Source organism: Nuphar pumila, chromosome 5 (genome assembly GCF_984573655.1).
Source record: "Nuphar pumila chromosome 5, dmNupPumi1.hap1.1, whole genome shotgun sequence".
Lineage (NCBI taxonomy): Eukaryota > Viridiplantae > Streptophyta > Magnoliopsida > Nymphaeales > Nymphaeaceae > Nuphar > Nuphar pumila.
In genome coordinates this window covers 117,714,755-117,733,106 of record NC_143253.1, presented here as the reverse complement: position 1 = coordinate 117,733,106, position 18,352 = coordinate 117,714,755, and the positions used below count along the sequence as shown (strand labels likewise).

Below are 18,352 nucleotides of genomic sequence, written 5' to 3'. Positions count from 1 at the left end.
TTTATAGCAAGGTTAAGCAAAATTAGTTTCAGGTCTCTCCTCAAGTTAAAAAAGATGTAAGATTGGTCTAAAAAGGTCTGTTTTGGAATATAGCGCAGAAGATACATCTCTATTTAAAATTTTCCTACAAAAGAGCCATAAAACACAAACCAATGACAGGAAAGCAGAACGAAAGACAGGCCAATGGCCAAGTATGGAACTTGGATGTGGCATTGGCCACCGATAAATACCATGGTAAGAGAAGTGATACTTGCAGATAGGCCAAGTATAGACTCATGGAGAATTTGATCTACTTCCAAATGGCACACCTGCCTTGGTTAAACTTGAAGGAGAGCAGTCACATGAGACAGCAGAAGGAACTTTCCAGGGAAGATGGCCTGGTGTCACCCCTGGTTTCTAAATTTAAATTACTAACTTTTGGCTTTCTGGGGACCTTAAAACGAAAACCATTTTAACAGTTCACAATTCACCATTTTTTTATAACCATTCTATTTTCTGTATTTTTGCTCTGGATGCAGTATTAGATTTTTGAGTTTCCCTTCAGTGTTTTTGTTCAATTTACTGAAAAATATTACTGCTAAACAGACAAATGAAAGAGAATCTTGAGGCACAGTCACTCTGTACAACTCTTGTAATCGTGTTAACAAATGTTGAGGTCATGAAAACAAGAGAAAAACAGTCAACCGTCACCCCCTTTCAGGGATGCATGTGTTGTATTTTGTACATCAAACTAGATGCTTAACTATGCTTATCAAACTCACTTTGAGAACCCAACCTCAAAAAGTTGACACACTCCCCAACATCCATTCCTTCTGCCTTCTACTGTACATCACCAATAACAAATCTAGAGAAAGAGATACGCCAGTCCCATCAGCTTTCAAGAGATCCTCTTTTGCCGAAACAAATACAGCAGAATCCCAACCATCATGATCATGGGAAGCAGAAATCCCTTTGTCAAACACCAACTTCAAACATGTACACCAACAGTCTACCACCACTTCAGCAAACAGCATTTGGTGGGTATTGTCCGTTGGTGTTTTCTCAGAAGAGGTAATAAGATTAGAAATGGCCTTATCATTTATGAGTGCACCAATGGTGAGTTGCTTTCCTCATTAAATGGCAGTGCTGGTCCAAAGCATGTCGCCATAATTGCCTTCTTAGAGGCTTGTGATCAATCACCCAGCGTTCCTCTCTCTCTCTCTCTCTCTCTCTAATCTCATGGTCCTGTCTCAACAGAAAATCACAAACTACCAACCTCTGTGATACATGAAACACTTATAAACTCTCATTTGATGTTCGGTTAGACCACAAAATTTCAATTTCAAGTGTCCTTGATGATCCATCACGATTCCCGTCGTGATTTAGGCTGAAAAAGCCACTGTATATTCCTTCTGTCACAACCTTATCTATCTGGATTGTCACCCTACCGAGTGTCGTCTGGAATATGATCACATTAGTCAATCAGACAATTAAAGTTTCGAAACAAATAAAGACAATCCAAAACCCAAAGAAAAATATTGTTCAGAAAAGAAGAAAACTACAAATACCAACACACCTTCCCAAATGTACTCTTGTTTTTGCAAAGAATGTGGAGTTTTTGGCCTTTTGGAGGCACATCGAATGCCCACGTGAATCCTTCTATCCATTCAGGACAAGTACTATGATTTATCACCTAATAAAAGAGAAGAATACTTATTATCCAAAACAATACTAATGGATTATACCAAGGATGCATGATGCAAACGTACACAGATTTAAGTTAAAGCACAAAACAATGAGTAATTACAGTAGAGCAGGAAGTGCAGAAAACATGATCAAGAGTCAAACAGTAGTTGCTGGCAAGAGAGCACACACAGTGGTAGTAGGGATGCTGGCAATAAATCAGTAGAAACATTTCACTGCTGTAGCTTACCTTTGTCTGGCGTGGAGGACCGTTCCCAATTGTCAATCGACAAAAAGCATTGGTGCTTCCCATAGCCAGTTTCAAGTTATTCCCACGTTTAATGGTGACAGTCAAACAACCAGGTAAGCAATGCAGCAAGCTGTCTGCTCTATCATGAAAGCTGGGTGGGCATGTTCTCATAAGCAGTTGCAATATAGGAATTGCTTCTGATGCAATCATGGCCTGAGCTTTGGCAATTTCTATGGGCATGGTTGTCCATGATTGCTTTAACAAACACAGGGTGTCCAAGACAGACTCCTGGGCAGCTTCAGATCCCGCTTTTAGGGCACTTATCAAGTGTGGGATACAAAGCGTAGCTGCTTCAGAAATGTGGAGCTTGGAGAAGTTGGTGAATATCACATTTATGGTTCTCAGGATTTCTACATTGATAGTTGCTGTTGACCATAACTCTTTTTCCAAGGCAGCTGCAAGAAACACCAACAACAGCATCAGCATCTTATAGGACAAAACATGACAGATATGACCCCAATTACACCCTTAAAAAGATGTAAACCACAGTTTTGATAAGATGCAGTTTAAATGTATTATTTTGTAACTTCTCAAAAGACGTACATACTCAAGCATTGACTAAGCTACAAAAAATGCAACAAAGAAAAGGTGAAAACCGATTTTTTTTTTATGACACATGTTCCTGCAGCCTTGAACCATTCCCTTCTTATATCATCTCTCCATGGAGAGAGAGAGAGAGAGAGAGAGAGAGAGAGAGAGAGAGAGAGAGAGAGAGAGAGAGAGAGAGAGAGAGTTTTACAGTGATAGACCCATTCAAGGCTCCCGCTGCCCGTCTTGTAAATCAACAAGGATGGTTTTAAAGTTAACAGAAAGGATAGAGCAGAACCTATTAGTGTTTAGAGCTTCCCATAACCAAGACAGAAGATGAGAGATACGATGCAATATTTTAAGGACCATGGACCCCCACCCTTTCTAAAAAGAAAATATCCATGTCTGAGAGAGGTCAAGTAATTTTGGTATAAAATTTGAGTCTGAAAAATGTATGAGGGATGCTGGAGCATTTTTTAACCTCGTCCCAGAAAACTTTAGTGCAAGTTGAAAAATAATATGGAGTTCTTAAATTTTCCATGGTAAACTTAGGTTTAAAGAACACCCAAAGTCCGAAATGTGTTTCCTTTATACACATACAAATAAAAAAGATAATCTTCTGAAGCTTGCATGATCAGAGCAGAAACATAACAAAACTTGAGTTTCAAAAGAATGCCATAGCTTTGGAGATTGATTAGCACTAGCAATAAAAACAAACAAAAGCAATTGGATCATAATGTATGTTACGTAATACCAGTAAACCACACTATGAATTAATTCATGAATATAAAAGTTTGCAAAAGTAGGAGTAATAGATGTTTGCTCTGAACAAATGCATAAAGTTTGTCCCTACTTGGCAGAATTCTACCGAACCAAAACTCAATACAGCTATGTCAACCAGTTAATAACTGATACCAATTTCTCCCTCACTTGCCATAACTTTTTACCCATCCTTTATATGTACTAGATTCTTCCATTTATAGAATTTTGTCTTTAGGCTTATGACTTCATTCTTAGCTCTCAAAACAATAAGCACAAGCTAGATCCATTTTGTCCAAGAAGCAACAACCACCCAGTGCCGATTGGGCATTATTTTCCTTTTTTGCAGGTAAAGAGACTAGATTAGTTTAACCATAGCTTCATTAACATGCCTCATCAAATGGATAAGGAGATTGATATCAGTCTACTAATCACCACACACACTGAATTCCTTTCACTATGCCATGACTGTAACCCTTGACCTGCATACAAGCTTATAGATTCATAAGTATCCAGAAAGCTGGTTTTATATATCTAGCTACCCATGCAATCAACAAGAACAAGCACATATATGTTTATACTCAATTGATTATGTATTTGAGTTAAATTTCAATGAAAACAAATTAAGGTGAATTTATATTGATCCTACCCTGAAAACATGGTCTTTAGGTGTGTAATTATTAGCAACAGCGATCCACATTCAACATTCTCCAATCCATGTCCCTGTGAAAATCATTGATGTAAACGAAGACCCTTGAAAAAGGAGACACTGTGACATGTTCCAAGGCGAGACAAGTAGTTATAGACACATCCACAAGCATATAGGTCAAATGCTTCATCTTTTTTTAATGGAAGCAGAGGCTATATGCTTTATGTTTATTTATGTCTCATTCCCAGAATTGGTAAACACAAATTCACACTTCAAATAAGGTATCCATGATCTATTTGTATGTGTGTGTGTGCATATGAATGCATGACTTTGTCCATATGGATGAAATTGGTGGTAAATCTTGGATTATCAACTAATGGTTAGCAAATGATAGATATATAATTGTACATAACATGGCCCATTGCGCACCATACATTATTCATTTTATTTAGAATATGCATAATATTTTACTTGTTATTGAGATAGGATTTTCACTTGTGCAGAAACTAATGGTAGACTAAATATTTTTGAGAAAAAATGGTCAACTAATAATTGATAAAACACAACGCATCATGGTATATACATTAACCCATTTAGTATTAGACGATACATCAATATGGATTCATTATTTAATGTAACCTTTATTATTCAGTACTGTTGAGTATCAAGTGGAAATCATGTTACCCATGAATTTAAGAGTGACCACTGAGCTGGATTAGGGATGGCAGTAGACGAGGAAAAACGGGGCCCTACCTCGCCCCGTTTGGACCGGGGATGAAGGGCATGAAACGGGGATGGAGGCGAGGATGAAGTTTAAAATCCATCCTTGTGCGGGGATGGACTTGCGCTTTCTCCCGCCCCGCCCCATCTCCGTCCCGATCCCTGCCTGTCCCATCCTCAATCCTTCTAAGGGATGATAATAGACGGAGGGGAAACGGGGCCTCACCTCCGTTTGGACCTGGGATGGAGGACATGAAATGGGGATGGAGGCGGGGGTGGAGGTTAAAATCCATCCCAGTGTGGAGATGAAGGTTTGAATTTTGAGACGGGGTGGGGGTGGAGGACAAGGAGACCTTGTCCTCCACCCCCGCCCATTGCCATCCCTAAGCTGGATCCCATCAGCTTGGGTTGGACACAACTAAAGCCATCTAGAATATGGAAGAACCAAGCCAAAGTCATGTCTGGCCTAGTGTTTACTGAGCATAAGGCCGGTCCCAATCAGGTCCATGCCCAAAATGGGTACATAATCAGGTTTTCCCCATTACAAACCATTTGCACCAGGCCAGTCCCTTGGTCATCATGTTCCTGGCACTTTAAAACACATTATCCATTCCGAGTCCATCCTGGGGTGAACTCTTTAACGGTTAGATTATCAATACATTCAGGTAGACTGCACGCATATTTACCAGAAAATGCTTCATGTTTATAAAAAAGGGTAATACAGTATCCGTTTTCCTGATTCTGCATCCAAAAATGTCCTGCAGTGAATCCATGGAACTACACTATACAATGATGAATCTATGGCACTCATAGCAGATAACTATGTATAGAACCTTCTCTCTATACTTCTCGAACAGGAAATTCTAATAATAAGAAAATGGCAACAAATGCACGCATGCATAAACACCAACGGACATTCTAGTGAGGTCATGCCAAAAGAACAGGAACAGGGCTTACCTGTCAAAGACCTTATCAGCTCATTAGATACATATTCTTGAAGAGTATGATTAGAGAATAGGAACTTAATGAGTAATGCAGCCTGTCCAACAACTTCTGAGTTTGGAGAGAGAAGAAGCTCTTGTATTACTAATATGCCTCCTGCTTCTGCAACAGCTCGCCTATTTGTTCTGCTGTTCATAACCAGATTCTGTAGTGCACATATTGCTACCATTTTCATTTCTTCTGTGGGCTGATCTTCTAGCAAGCTTATCAGGGCATGGCAAGCAGATACAGCATCACTTGCTCTAGCAAGTCCTTCATTTTGGAAAAGATCACCAAGGGCAAGAGTTGCTAACAGCCTCGCCGGTTGAGAATTTGTCTGTGGATCTAAAAGATATTGTGATAGAGGAGAAATTGCATACTTCGAAACTTTCATTTCTCTCACCCTCACATTGTTAAATATAGCTTCAAGCAATCTTCCTGCAGATTCTTCACACTGATGAGATCTTAGAAGCTCTAACAATGCATCTATTGCACCAGCCTCTGCCAAGAGTACAGCACTAGATGCATCATTTCTTTCTTGAACTATCAATGCATTAAGAGCAACAGTAATGGTTTCCTCCAGTGAAGAGTGCAACAGCCGAACCAAGACTATGAGAGAAACTTTGAAGTAGTACTGAGAATTGGACCGCAAGACATTTGAGAGGACCAATGCGGCGGACTCCCATAGTGCATGAGGTGGCTGAGGGTCCTGGATAATAACTTTAGAAAGCTCAAAAATTCCACCAGCATTTGCAACAGCATTAGGCCAACTCATAGAAATGCTCTCAAGTGCTTTTACTGCTGTTTGCTGTAGATTTAAAATTCCAATTCCTGCCAGCTGCACAAGAGGCACAACTGCATTCTGAGTTGTAATATCTTGTTGGAAATGCTCCTGAGCTAGAAGATGCGAAAGAAGTTCAGTGCCAAGCTGCTGAATAGCTTGAGATGGAGACTCAAGAAATGATATTAAAGGCCCAATGACCTGGCTAGGAGTGAGTTTCAGGGTAGCAAGGCTTTGGGGTTTCTCTAAAATGTTTACAAGCGCTTGCAAGGCACTGTGCTGTCCCCACATGCTAAAATCTGGACGAAGCAAAAGCAAGAAAAGAGGCTCCACCATCATGGCAGCAGCTGAGCTTCTCGCAATTCCACTGTTATTGGTTAAAATACGGAGCAATTCTGCAATTGAAGAACAAAAAGAACTAGGTGCAACAGGAAGCAACTCAAGGGAACTTTCAACAATCCCTGCCTTAACCATGTCAAGCTTACAATGGGGACGATCCTTCCCCAACTTTATGAGGGCACTAATTGATGCCTCCATTAGTTCATAATTCGATCCAGACACCAACCCAACAAGAAGACCCACCACTTCAAATGAAGCTGCAAGCTCTGCATGCTGTTCATCTTCCAATAGCCGCTCAAAAGCATGGACACTTGACTCTACAGCCTCACTTATACCTGAACCCATAACTGATATAAGAGGGGCCAAACATTCTGTTGCAACTGGCATCGCTCGAACCTTGGCATTTCCAAATAGAAGAAAGCAGAGCTCTGCAGCATTTTTCTTGAAGTCCATAGAACAAGGATTTGACAAAATCTTGTGCAAGCTCTCAAGTGGATGGCCTTTCACTTCCATGAGAGCAAGAGCTTTGGAAGTATTTCCAGAAAATAATTTGACCAAAGCAATAAGAGCAGCATGTTGCTCTCTCTCTGATCCAGTATCAAGCATGTCAACTAGTGGCTGGATAGCTTGCTTAGCCATTTCCATATCTCTGATGTTCTCAGCATCAAACAGGTTTTGAAGAGCCCTAGCAGAGCTATACCTAGCAGTTCTTGACCCCAGCCTCAGAACGGCAATGAGTTGTTTCAAAGAACTTTGCGATGCTTCATGATGAAGCAAGTCAGGATTGCTAAATAAAATTCTGAAAAGGTCAGAGATTGTGGTCTCAGTAGAATCCTGAGGACTCAATGACAGGTACTTTGTTAAAGCTTCCAGAGCCCCGGCTTCTGCCATAGCCAATTTGTTTGCATCACTTCCCTCTGCTAATAGGGCCAGGAGACGCACAGCGATTGGAGGTGCACCAGGTCGATCTGGCATTGGTTTCAGAAGGTCCACCAATAGAGGTATGGATTTACGGGCAGTAGCTCCAACTCTCACATCTTCCATCTCAAAGAGACGTTCAAGAACCACCTGATCAGGGTGACATGCGAGAGAAAATTCTTCACACAGAGTAACAAGGTTTGGCATATTTGATTCAACAGTACCAATAAGAGTTATCAATCCTCCAACGGCACCTGAATTGGCAATAGTGAGGAGCGTCCCTTTACTTCCAGTAGAAACTAGACTTGCAATAGCCTGAGCAGCAAAATATCTGTCGATGACTTCATCAGACTTAAGCAACGATGCAAGAGAAGGTATTATCCGCATGATAGCAGGAGAAAGACAAACATCCTCGTCCTGGAACATTACAGCCAGAAGCAGAGCATTTATCCACACTCCTTCACTATCCTCCAACTGTGTCTGTGAAGGACAACAATTTTCAGAGATTTTACAGTAGAATTCTATAATTACAATCAAGAAATGAGGTATTGGAATGAAAATTTTCTGGTCTTGAAGGGCAGATAAAAGCAAAATTGCTTATCAGCATTCGTCTCAAGACAAATCTCTTCAAATCATGCCAAAACCTCTAAAAGTATGAAAAAGAGAAAACAAAGAAAAAATAAGACAAAGTTAAAAAAAGGAAAAAAGTGTGTGTGTAAATTATTCTATTAGCAATTATCACCGAAAACGGGAATGCAGAAACAAACCAGAAACAGCATAACATGTAATCTCAAATGAAAGTAGATGTGTTTTCCAGAATGAAAGAACATGCCTGTGAGTTCTGTGTAAAACTTGCAAGCTTGTCAGAGAGAGCGTCAAGTCCCCCAGCCTCCATAATCGTAGTTTTGCTCTTCAGATGAAATGAAGAAATTATAGAGAGCAACCACAAGGATACTGTGCCACCCAGAACAGTTGCTGGATCAGGAAATTCAAATTCATCCCCTTCTCGAAAATGTGCACCTTTATCCATGACAACTCTGGTAGTCCGACCAACTTCAATCTCCTCATTTCTACATTGTAATGTGCTTGAAACTGAATGGTATTTCACCAATTCAAGAAGAGAATAAATCAGCTGCTTTAAGCATCCTGTCTCATCAAGTGCACCCACCATGTTCTTTGTGTGAAACTTTGCAGCACAAATGAGAAGCGCAGACCCACCAACTCTGACCTCCAAGCTGGATGACTCCATGATTCTTTCAGCAAGGGCAATGACACACTGTGTGCTTCCCGCTAATAAATCTCCAAGTAAAGCAGGTTGATCATGACACAGCCTAGAAAGAATTTCAATTGCCTTGTCTTGCACTGGAGGGAGCCCAACTGCCAAGCATTGAACCAATGGCTCTAAGCTGGATGGAACTTCTGCGAGAACTGACCGAGGAGGGTAAGATGAATTGACACACTGCTTAGTTCTAGCTAGCAAAGCAAGTACTTCAAGGGCATCAGATGAATCAGCTGCCTCCATATCAGTTGCAGCTAACAAAGCAACAAGTGCAAGAATTGTGAAGTGACATTGTGCACTACTTGTAAGCACATCACCAACTGGAAAATGACACAATAATTGGTACAGTGCACGTGAGGCATTCTTTTTTCCTTCCACAGTACCCTCTTCCAGAACTTTGGTCAGAGGTGAGACAATATCTTCAACAATAGCTTCTCCAGCTATTTGTGGGTCAGACAGAAGATTGGCCAAAGTAGCAACTGCAGTCTCAGCAGCATCTATAGAGGAAGTTTTAGCTAGCTTAATTAGTGGGTACACATCACCTTCAGCAATGTAGGACATCTTATTTGTGGCCTTTGTTGGACGAGAAAGTGCACCCAAAGCACGAGCTGACTGGGTAGCAATAACCTGGGTCTTGCTCGTAAGAAGTTTGATGCATGGATGAACAATCTCATCAGTTGCAAGACTTCCACAAATATCTTGTCTGACACTGAAGAGGTCAGCTAGAACAGAAGCAGCATGCGCCTGGGTTTCTTCATTAGAGGAGTTTAAAACCTGAACAAGAGTGTGGAGACCTCTATTAGCAGGAGCCCCCTTCTGCACCAGGTCTCTGTGTGAAGCCACAGTAAGTACATGACCTAGAACAGTAATAACATGGGCCTTTGAGCTTGGCAAATCTCCGAGAAGTAAAGCTAATAACTGGTTAATAGTGGCAGAATCAGCATATCTTATAAGCTTTGTAAGAGCCATAGAAGAAGCCTTTTGTCCCTTAGGACCACCGCTTTTTAGCAACCATAAGAGTGCAGGGACAGCCCCAGCACTTTCAACACATGCACGTATATCCTCGCTGTGGCAGCACAAGTTCCACAATACATGTGCAGCCTCTTCCTTTGCCTTGTGAGATCCAGTTTCTAACAACTGCACAAGTGGTGGTATACCACCTGCAGCTGTTATAGCCCACTTGCTGTCATCGACTTGGAGGGTCAGGATAGAAAGCAACGTGACAGCATATTCTTGATGTTGTTCACTCGATAAGCCAAGCAATGAAATCAATAATTGTACACCTTCTCGCTTACCAAGAGACTCCCAGATACTCATGTCACCAGAGCATAAGTTTGTCAAAGTGTGTATCAGGTCCTCCTGCACCTCAGCAATAGCCATGGTAACCAATCCAACAAGCATTTTCTTTGCTTCTCCATGACTAAGACCCCTTGAGAGGTAACTATTTCCATAAAGACTTGATAGAGCCTCGAAGACACGTTCTTGAACCAATTTTGAGTCTTCTGGCTTCAATAGCTTCACCAAGAGTCTTTCGATCTGTGTTGCATCAAAAGGTTCTAATATGCCCGAGCTCTGATCAAAAACCATAAGAGCATATGCAAGCACCCCAATAATATCAGCAACGGGAGAAGACATTCGGGAGGAACCAGACATCTCACCAAGCTGCATTATAAGAGTTGGCATCCCACCACAAATGTTTGCCAAGGCACGTACAGAATGATCCTGAAGAGCTTGACCACATCCCCCCTGCATGGCCTCTTTAGAAGGAGCAACTATTGCACCAATTAGAACAGGTATACCATTGGCGTCCACCACAGTTTTTTTAGCACTACTTGACTTACAGGAAAGAGCCTCCAAAGCATCAGCCGCACTAGCACGAACAGATATGGCATTGTCACGACCAAGAAGATGAAGCAACGACCTAACTGCTCCTGCCTCAATCACCTTAGGAATGCTGTCACTAAAAGCCAACATCAGACGAGCCAAGAGCGAAGCTGCATTGGACTGAGCAACCTGGTTATCTGAAGATAGGAGTCCTACTATGATTTCCACTCCGCCAGCCTCAAGAGTAGCCCGCCAGTAGTCATCCTTATCACCACACAAATTTCTTAGAGACCCAGTTACAAATCCCTCAACCACCTTATCCTGCTTGACCTTTGGATCAAGCTGATCCCATAGAGTAGGCACCACACCCTCTGTTACAAAGATCTTCATCCCAACATGATCATCAGACAATCCACCAGAGGAGACCTCGAAGATTGCCTCAGCGGCTGCTTTCCTTGCCTCAGTCACATCAGACTTCAGCAATGCAAGCAATGGTGGTATACATCCTCCAAGAAGTACCTTCACTCTCAGATCCTCTTCCTTGCACAATGCACTAAGGGTCAGTGCAACATTCACTCTGGCAATTGAGGTACCATTCCTCAGCACCGCAATGAACAGGGGCATCGCCTGGGAGTGGGAACCGATCGCAATCCTTGCATCCTTTCTTGATTTGGCAAGAGCCAGCAACCGTGAGGTGATCAACTCTTTCTCATGCGGTGAGGACATGTTGGCATGCAAAAGCTCAATGAATTCTGCAACCGAGGCCATGATCCCATCGGGATCCTCCATTCCCGCTGTTGATCCATTCAGTTCCCTAAGTAGTGAAAAAAGATCCAATTGTCATAATTCAAGCACGTAAATCTCAGGATTATAGGTGGGTAAATGTACTATTTGCTTCATTGGATTAAACCCATTGACTATAAACATTCTTTAAAAAATGATTGCGGTCAAATCGAAGAAGAGAAATCAGATCAAGTATGTCATTTCTCCTAACCGAAACAACTAATTAAAAGCAACACGTATTCATCTCAATGGATCAACACCCAAAAATTGAAAATCCATTCCTAGTCAAACAGAAACATCAAAAACATCAGATTGCGAAAAGAAATTACATTACCTTGGTCGAGAAGCTGAAGCAGATCTAGGTTCTTGAGGAGCGAGATTAGGGAACTTTGACATTTGAACTACGATTATCAACTCGAGTAAAACACACCAAGACTCTGGCTAAACCATCAACGCAACACCAAGAAAAATCCTAGAAAAGTAGAAAGTCAACCTTAATTCCCCCACCAAAAATCATAAAGCAAATGGAGAATGCTCAATTCTTCAGTATCCCTGGATCAAAAGGGTTAAGATCGAACAGCCAACGACTCCATTTCACTGCCAATTAGAGATCCACTAACCGCTAGTCATTTTGAAGTAAATGGGTCAAGCTAGAGCACAATTCACAATAACATAGTGCAAGATAGAGAGACCCCAAAAACCCCAATTTTTGTGGGCTTTTACTTTTCCATCAGACACCCAAAGCACAAAAGGCCACAAGCAGATGAAGAAGAAAAGAAGGTTACCTGATCAATTGGCTATGGATCTTCCCTGCTCTTCATATCATTCCATAGGGATAGCTACAGCCGTCGATGGTATCTCCACAAGAAGCCGCATTCATAAAAATGGAAAATTGCCAAAAGAGAAAGGAAAAGAAAGAGCCTTGAGAGAGAGAGAGTAAAATAATGAAAGGGAGGTCCAAGACATACATCAAAAGAACGCAAAACAGTAGTCCTTTTCCTTTATTACTCGCCGCTTCCGTTTCTTTCCAGAGAGAGAGAGAGGGAGTAAAATAATGAAAGGGAGGTCCAAGACGTACATCAAAAGAAGGCAAAACAGTAGTCTTTTTCCTTTATTACTAGCTGCGCCCGTTTCGTTTTTGAGCGAGAGAGAGAGAGAGTGACAACACTGACTGGGTGGTCGGCAGAGTTAACTATGGCTTTCTTTTCTTTTGGCTCTAATCTTGTCCCTGATGATTTTATTAGTTAATCGTTGATTTGCCTCTCTCCCTCTCACACACGCACACGGAAGCAGATCAAGTCATGCTGATGATGAGTGGTTTTTTGTTCATGCCGACATCGGGGCCGTCTGTTTGCATTTTGGATGAATGCCATGTGGTTCTGTTGACTTAAAATGCAAATCGGATGGCGCATACTACTCCGGTGCCTAGATTCCAAACAAGGCCAAAGGATATTAGTTAATTACTAACCACACAGTAAAAAACAAATGCAGACACCATCTTAAGCCTTATTTTGGAATCTAAGCACCCAAGTAGAAAGTGTGAAATAACCATTGATAAAGTGGTTTAAGACTGATGCAAGAAATGATAAAACTGAGATGGTATTTGATATTAAGACGTAGTCATTGTCTTCGTATAATTGTAGTTTTAGTTTAGCCAACACCATTCATCAGTGTGTCAGGTGAAAGATTACTAAATTAAGAGAAACTTTCAAGATCATCAACTTTACTCATGAGATTCTATCTCTAGTAGCAGTTTAATAGTTTAATGTGGAGGATTCTTCTATCTTATAGTTAGAGAAGAACAAGGAAACCAAAAATACTGCTCGCCCAATTTTTATAAAACTTATTCCTACTAAACAAACTACATAAATCTCATATATAAAGTCAAAATTTTCAAAAATAAAAAATAACAATTAGTAAAGCCCACTGTAAACATTAGTAGGACCCAATTTAGAATCTTTTAGTCGATGGTAACTAAGGCTGCACTTATGAAATCTCCAAATTTATGGTTTTAGCAAATCTATATGGTTGTTTGAGATAAGTATACTGGTTAAGCTAATGATTTACCACTGTCACTTGCAGCTGTTTGAAATACAGCTTAAAAGTTGAAATTATAACTGAAAGATCCTTGGAAAGGTTGTCAGAGTCAGAGTCGGTGTGAAAACTGGTGTAACATTTGGCAACTAACACTCGTGTAGGTGGATAAGTATACAAAAGAGGGACCTAAAAATTAATGAATTGTAAGTTTTACAATTTTAAAAATCAAAAAATATTTTTTTTTATATAAAAGCAGTACAAAAATGGTTCTTAGCAAATAAACTATGATCATGACATCTCCAAAGTCGAATTTGCAAAGCATGCCTCAAAACTTCCATTATTTTTACCCGGTTTGAACGGTATGAATGTTAACGAGGAATTAATTAACCCATAAACTTATTATATATGTATACAGTGCCCCCATCTCAAACATTGATGTCACTTTGACAAACCAAGCATGATGCCAAAACTAGGGATGGCAGTGGACCGGGGCAGGGGCAGGGGACAAGGTCTCCACCCCTGCCCCGTCTCAAAATCCAAACTTTCACCCTCGCCTCCATCTCTGAATGGGTTTGGATTTTAACCTCCACCCCCACCTCCATCCTCATTTCATGTCCTCCATTCCCGGTCCAAATAGGGGTGAGGTGGGGCGGGCCCTGTTTTCCCTCGGTCCATTGTCATCCCTTGGGGATGGGCGGGGCGGAGAAAGGCAGGGATCGAGATGGGGATGGGGCAGGGCGGGGTGGAGGAAAGTGTAAGTCTATCCCTGCCTCCATACCCGCATGGGTTTTGATTTTAACCTTCACCCCTGTCTCCATCCCCGTTTCATGTCCTTCATCCTGGTCTAAACGGGGCTAGGTGGGGGCGGAACCCCATTTCCCCCCAGTCCACTGCCATCCCTAGCCAAAACTCATTGACTGAGGGCTTAGTTAAATCGATCAAAGTCATGCCCAATTTATTCACGTTAGGGTTGAGTGGATAGTAAATTACATTAACTGCATTGGTAGAGGTGGGAGGGAAACAAGACCCAAGGGCTTATTAGACTGTCAGACAGACAGACAGTCTAGATTCAAATCCCATGGGCATCATCGCTGCATAAGCTGAAGCTTGGCGACTTCTTGGGGTAGAGGGGTAAGCCCTTAGAGTTTTACGTGAAGATGGTCAGAGATTGTAGTACTGCAGGCTGAGCCAAAGCAGCTAGGTCTCTGCACCTAGGGCGGTTTCTCCGAGTAAAATTCAAAAAAAAAAAAAAAAGGTTAAAGGGAAACACCTTTTTTTTAAGGCAAGCTTTAGACACCTACCAATTATACAACTATACCATTGGGTTTTGAACATACAACCTTCCAACACAAGGTAAGCTCCACTAGCTGCTCCTATCAGACAAGCGGAGCCCCCCCTTGATGGAGGGAAACACCCTTACAAAACCTACCAGGTTGGGATGGGGTGAACTGTTTTTTTTTTTTTTGATAATCCAAGGAAAAAACTCTCCCATCACTGGCTGAACATAGGCTGACATCCCGTGGTAAAAGTAAAACCGGCCTTGAGCTCCCTCTTGCCCATGGGAGAGTACACCCACTTTCGACCTTAAGGCAAGGGACACCACTCATTGGTTTTGAACTTGTGATGTCCTGTAATTACTGGACGAGGTTATCCTCACTCTCCTACGTTTCAATACCACCAAGTTTTTTTTTTTTAATTAGCGTGGAGAAACCATCACTGTAGTTTGGATGTTCCATTAGGGGCCGAAAGGTGCAACATTTGGCTGTAGATCCCAGTCGAGTCTGTAGTGCAGGGATAGTTTTCTATTTGGCTTAGACCTTGCAGCAAATGTAGTGCACCCCAGATATGGAGCTCTTGATTCCTTTCAACTTTATAGCCTTAAGCCAACCCACCTGTATGCTGGCTGACAAGGGCAAGGTTATTGCACCCTGAGCATCTCATCGACTAGTTTTCATTTTATAATACAAAGAAAATGAGAGAGAGAGAGAGAGAGAGAGAGAGAGAGAGAGAGAGAGAGAGCTTGGGCTTTTACTATGCCTGCACTTCAAAACTCCAAGCTTCAGCAGTGACTTGTATGGTAACATGGTGAATAGAACATGGACAGATTTAGGATTTCAATGGTCAGATTTGGTTCATACTTAGGTGAATTTGAACCGGGATCTGATTTTGAGGTGCTGGTAACAGCTCCAGACTCGAGTCCAATAGGATCCATCATAAAAACAATCACACGCATGTCCTATAAAGATTACATGAACCAAACTCATTCTATGCTTGATAAAATAATATTTTTTAATGTTTTCTACATTTAAAAATAACATATCTTAATTGGAAATCAGGTCGGGCCCAGATTTGGTATGAAATTTCACAAATCATACCCAACTTAGTATACTAATTGGACCCTTTTGGTCTGACCTGAATTTTTATAAGGAAGACCAAGCTTCCAATGGTCAAAACATGATTGACTCAAATTATCAAGGTTGTTAAATGCGATGAGGCGAAGCGAGGCGTTGAGCATGTTATGAAGCGAGGCGTAAGCCTCGAGGCGTTGGAGCGTAAGCTTCATGATCAAAATAATAAAATAAGCTTCAAGACCACTGTCCTCTCACACATACCATCAAACACTTGGCGTGTGTGGTGTCAATAGCTCTGTGAGCTCGATTGGCGATCTATAGGGTCATTTGGCAAGAAGATTAAGTTGGCAATATTTTTTTGTTAAGTCCAACTTTTTCAATCTTATCGACTTCCAACAATAACATATTAACCAGACTCTCATTTCTACGCACCACTCCATTCATGAGTAATTGGTTGTCCTTTCTGGGGCTTCTCATCATTCAGATTACTTATGGCTCTGATCAGAGTCCCAACATAGAATCAGTTTGAATTGTTTATTCCCTGTCTGATGGTTCAACGAAAACATTGAGATGATAAGAAACATTACGCCAACATGCAGGGTGACCTTCTATTATAGGACATGAACTGTTAAGGCTGTATCTAGATAACTCATCCAAACCTCAAGAAAGATGATTATAAGCACAAGCAGAGCATGTGAGGAGAAAAGAAAAATGACATACAAGGAAAAAAGCGTTCTATAACAGAAAGATGACATTCACAATAAGTGATACTTGCGGACACCCATCCAATACTACAACAGATCCATGATGATACTGCATGGTTCTGAAGCAAATTGTCAATGCAACAAGGTGTATAATTTCAAAATACAGTTAAAATCATTCAAACAACAAAGGTTATGGCAGAATTCTTAAAATATGGTGTGCTGCCAATAAAAAAGGTCACACCAATTTCGCGATCACAGTACCACTACAAAGTGTAAAGAAAATAGCTGGAAAATTAAATTGAACTCACATGATTGTTGGCAGTAAGAACAGATGCAATACATAAATCAGCTAGCTCGTGAATTTCCTCCATGTTATGCTATTTCATCTTATTAGTACATCAGCAAGTTGTACAAAGGAACACAACTGCACTAAAGATTGCCATCATTAGTTCTGAACCCGATAATTGATATCACCACACAACACAGAATCAGTCGATCCTAGAAAGTTTAGTACGAAATTTGCATTGTAGAAGCTAGAAAGACACAACTGCAATGACGCCAACAAGAAAAGGCAATTTATACGATCGTGCGAATAGAAAAACTCCATGATTTTTTTCTGCTATCAAAGAAAATGAACACTCATTTCCTGAATCGTCACAATAGAACAATTCCAACTATTAAACCAATCAACAAAAAACAACGAATGACAACAAGACCAAATATTGTATACAATAATTCAACATAAATAAGGAAAACATGGGAAATTTTGGCTAAGATGATAAAATTACGGATGCAATTGGTAAGAAACTCATGGAAGACATGACAGAACCTGTCAGAAACAAAAACAAATTGTTGATTCGTTTGATCCTGAAGAGCTTCAGCGAGCAACATACGCTCTGCATCGATCATGCTCGCCTCTCCCCAAGCTACCTACATCCTCACCCAAATAATCACAAACTCAAACCATCGAAAGCAACAATAGAACCAATTCATCTACCACCGATCAATCAAGGAAGGGAGAAAAAAAAAGAAACCCAAACCTTAATGCTATGATTCAAATGGCGCCCGTAGCAATAGGAGCACATGGTCGTCGTGTGGTCGAAGACGAATCCGGGCCTCAAGTGCATGTAAATGGAGAACCTCACCTGCACTCTGTGCCCTAGACCCTTCATACCGAAGCCCCGAACAAAAGAACCATCCATAAGGGGAGAACAATGGGATACCTTGAAGAAATGCTGCCAGAGAAAATCGAGAGGAAGGTGTCGCCAGGCGAAGAAGATGAAGGCGATCATCGGGGGGCGCTAACCGGCGCGCTGAAAGTAGCCGGGATCGGCGGGCTGGGCACGAATCAGGTTTTTTTTGCTTTACATGATGCGTAAGCCTTAGAGGCAAAGCACGCCTCGATGAGAGGCGTGCGCTTCACCCATGTGAAGCGTACACTTCAAGACTCAAACACCTCGGTACAACGCCTCAGTACCTTGAGCGTGCGCTTCGCCTCTGAGGCGTACGTTTCAGGTACTGAGGCGTACGCCTCTCACAACACTGCAAATTATACTCGAACTTCAAATTCATTAGTTGAAAAACTGCAGACAAGATAGTGTGACTCTTGCAACCGTTCCAAAGTGGCTCATCAATATCTCTAAGTAAATCATAAAATCTACTAGCTGCATCGTTTGGTGATTCTTCATCTACGACAGTTCTTACATCACTAGGACTCATAGCAGAAC

General features: G+C 41.3%; 1 protein-coding gene across 1 annotated transcript; it reads right to left on the bottom strand.

Moving 5' to 3' along the window:
* Positions 1 to 601: 601 nt before the first annotated feature.
* On the bottom strand, positions 602 to 12,450 carry LOC149838317 (protein CELLULOSE SYNTHASE INTERACTIVE 3-like). Its single transcript, XM_090007663.1, has 7 exons — positions 12,319 to 12,450; positions 11,868 to 12,005; positions 8,480 to 11,564; positions 5,586 to 8,127; positions 1,913 to 2,367; positions 1,556 to 1,672; positions 602 to 1,437 (listed from the first exon to the last, which is right to left on the bottom strand). Exons 2-7 carry the CDS (start codon positions 11,927 to 11,929, stop codon positions 1,276 to 1,278), a joined length of 6,423 nt encoding a protein of 2,140 aa, XP_089863789.1. The 5' UTR covers positions 11,930 to 12,005; positions 12,319 to 12,450; the 3' UTR covers positions 602 to 1,275.
* Between the last annotated feature and the right edge of the window lie 5,902 nt (positions 12,451 to 18,352).

Excerpts from the sequence above, each read along its gene's own strand:
- LOC149838317 (XM_090007663.1), bottom strand. The coding sequence starts at position 11,929 with ATGTCAAAGTTCCCTAATCTCGCTCCTCAAGAACCTAGATCTGCTTCA. Across the intron at positions 11,565-11,867 it reads GCTTCAGCTTCTCGACCAAG|GGAACTGAATGGATCAACAG; the intron begins GTAATGTAATTT and ends TTCACTACTTAG. Across the intron at positions 1,673-1,912 it reads GTCCTCCACGCCAGACAAAG|GTGATAAATCATAGTACTTG; the intron begins GTAAGCTACAGC and ends CTCTTTTATTAG.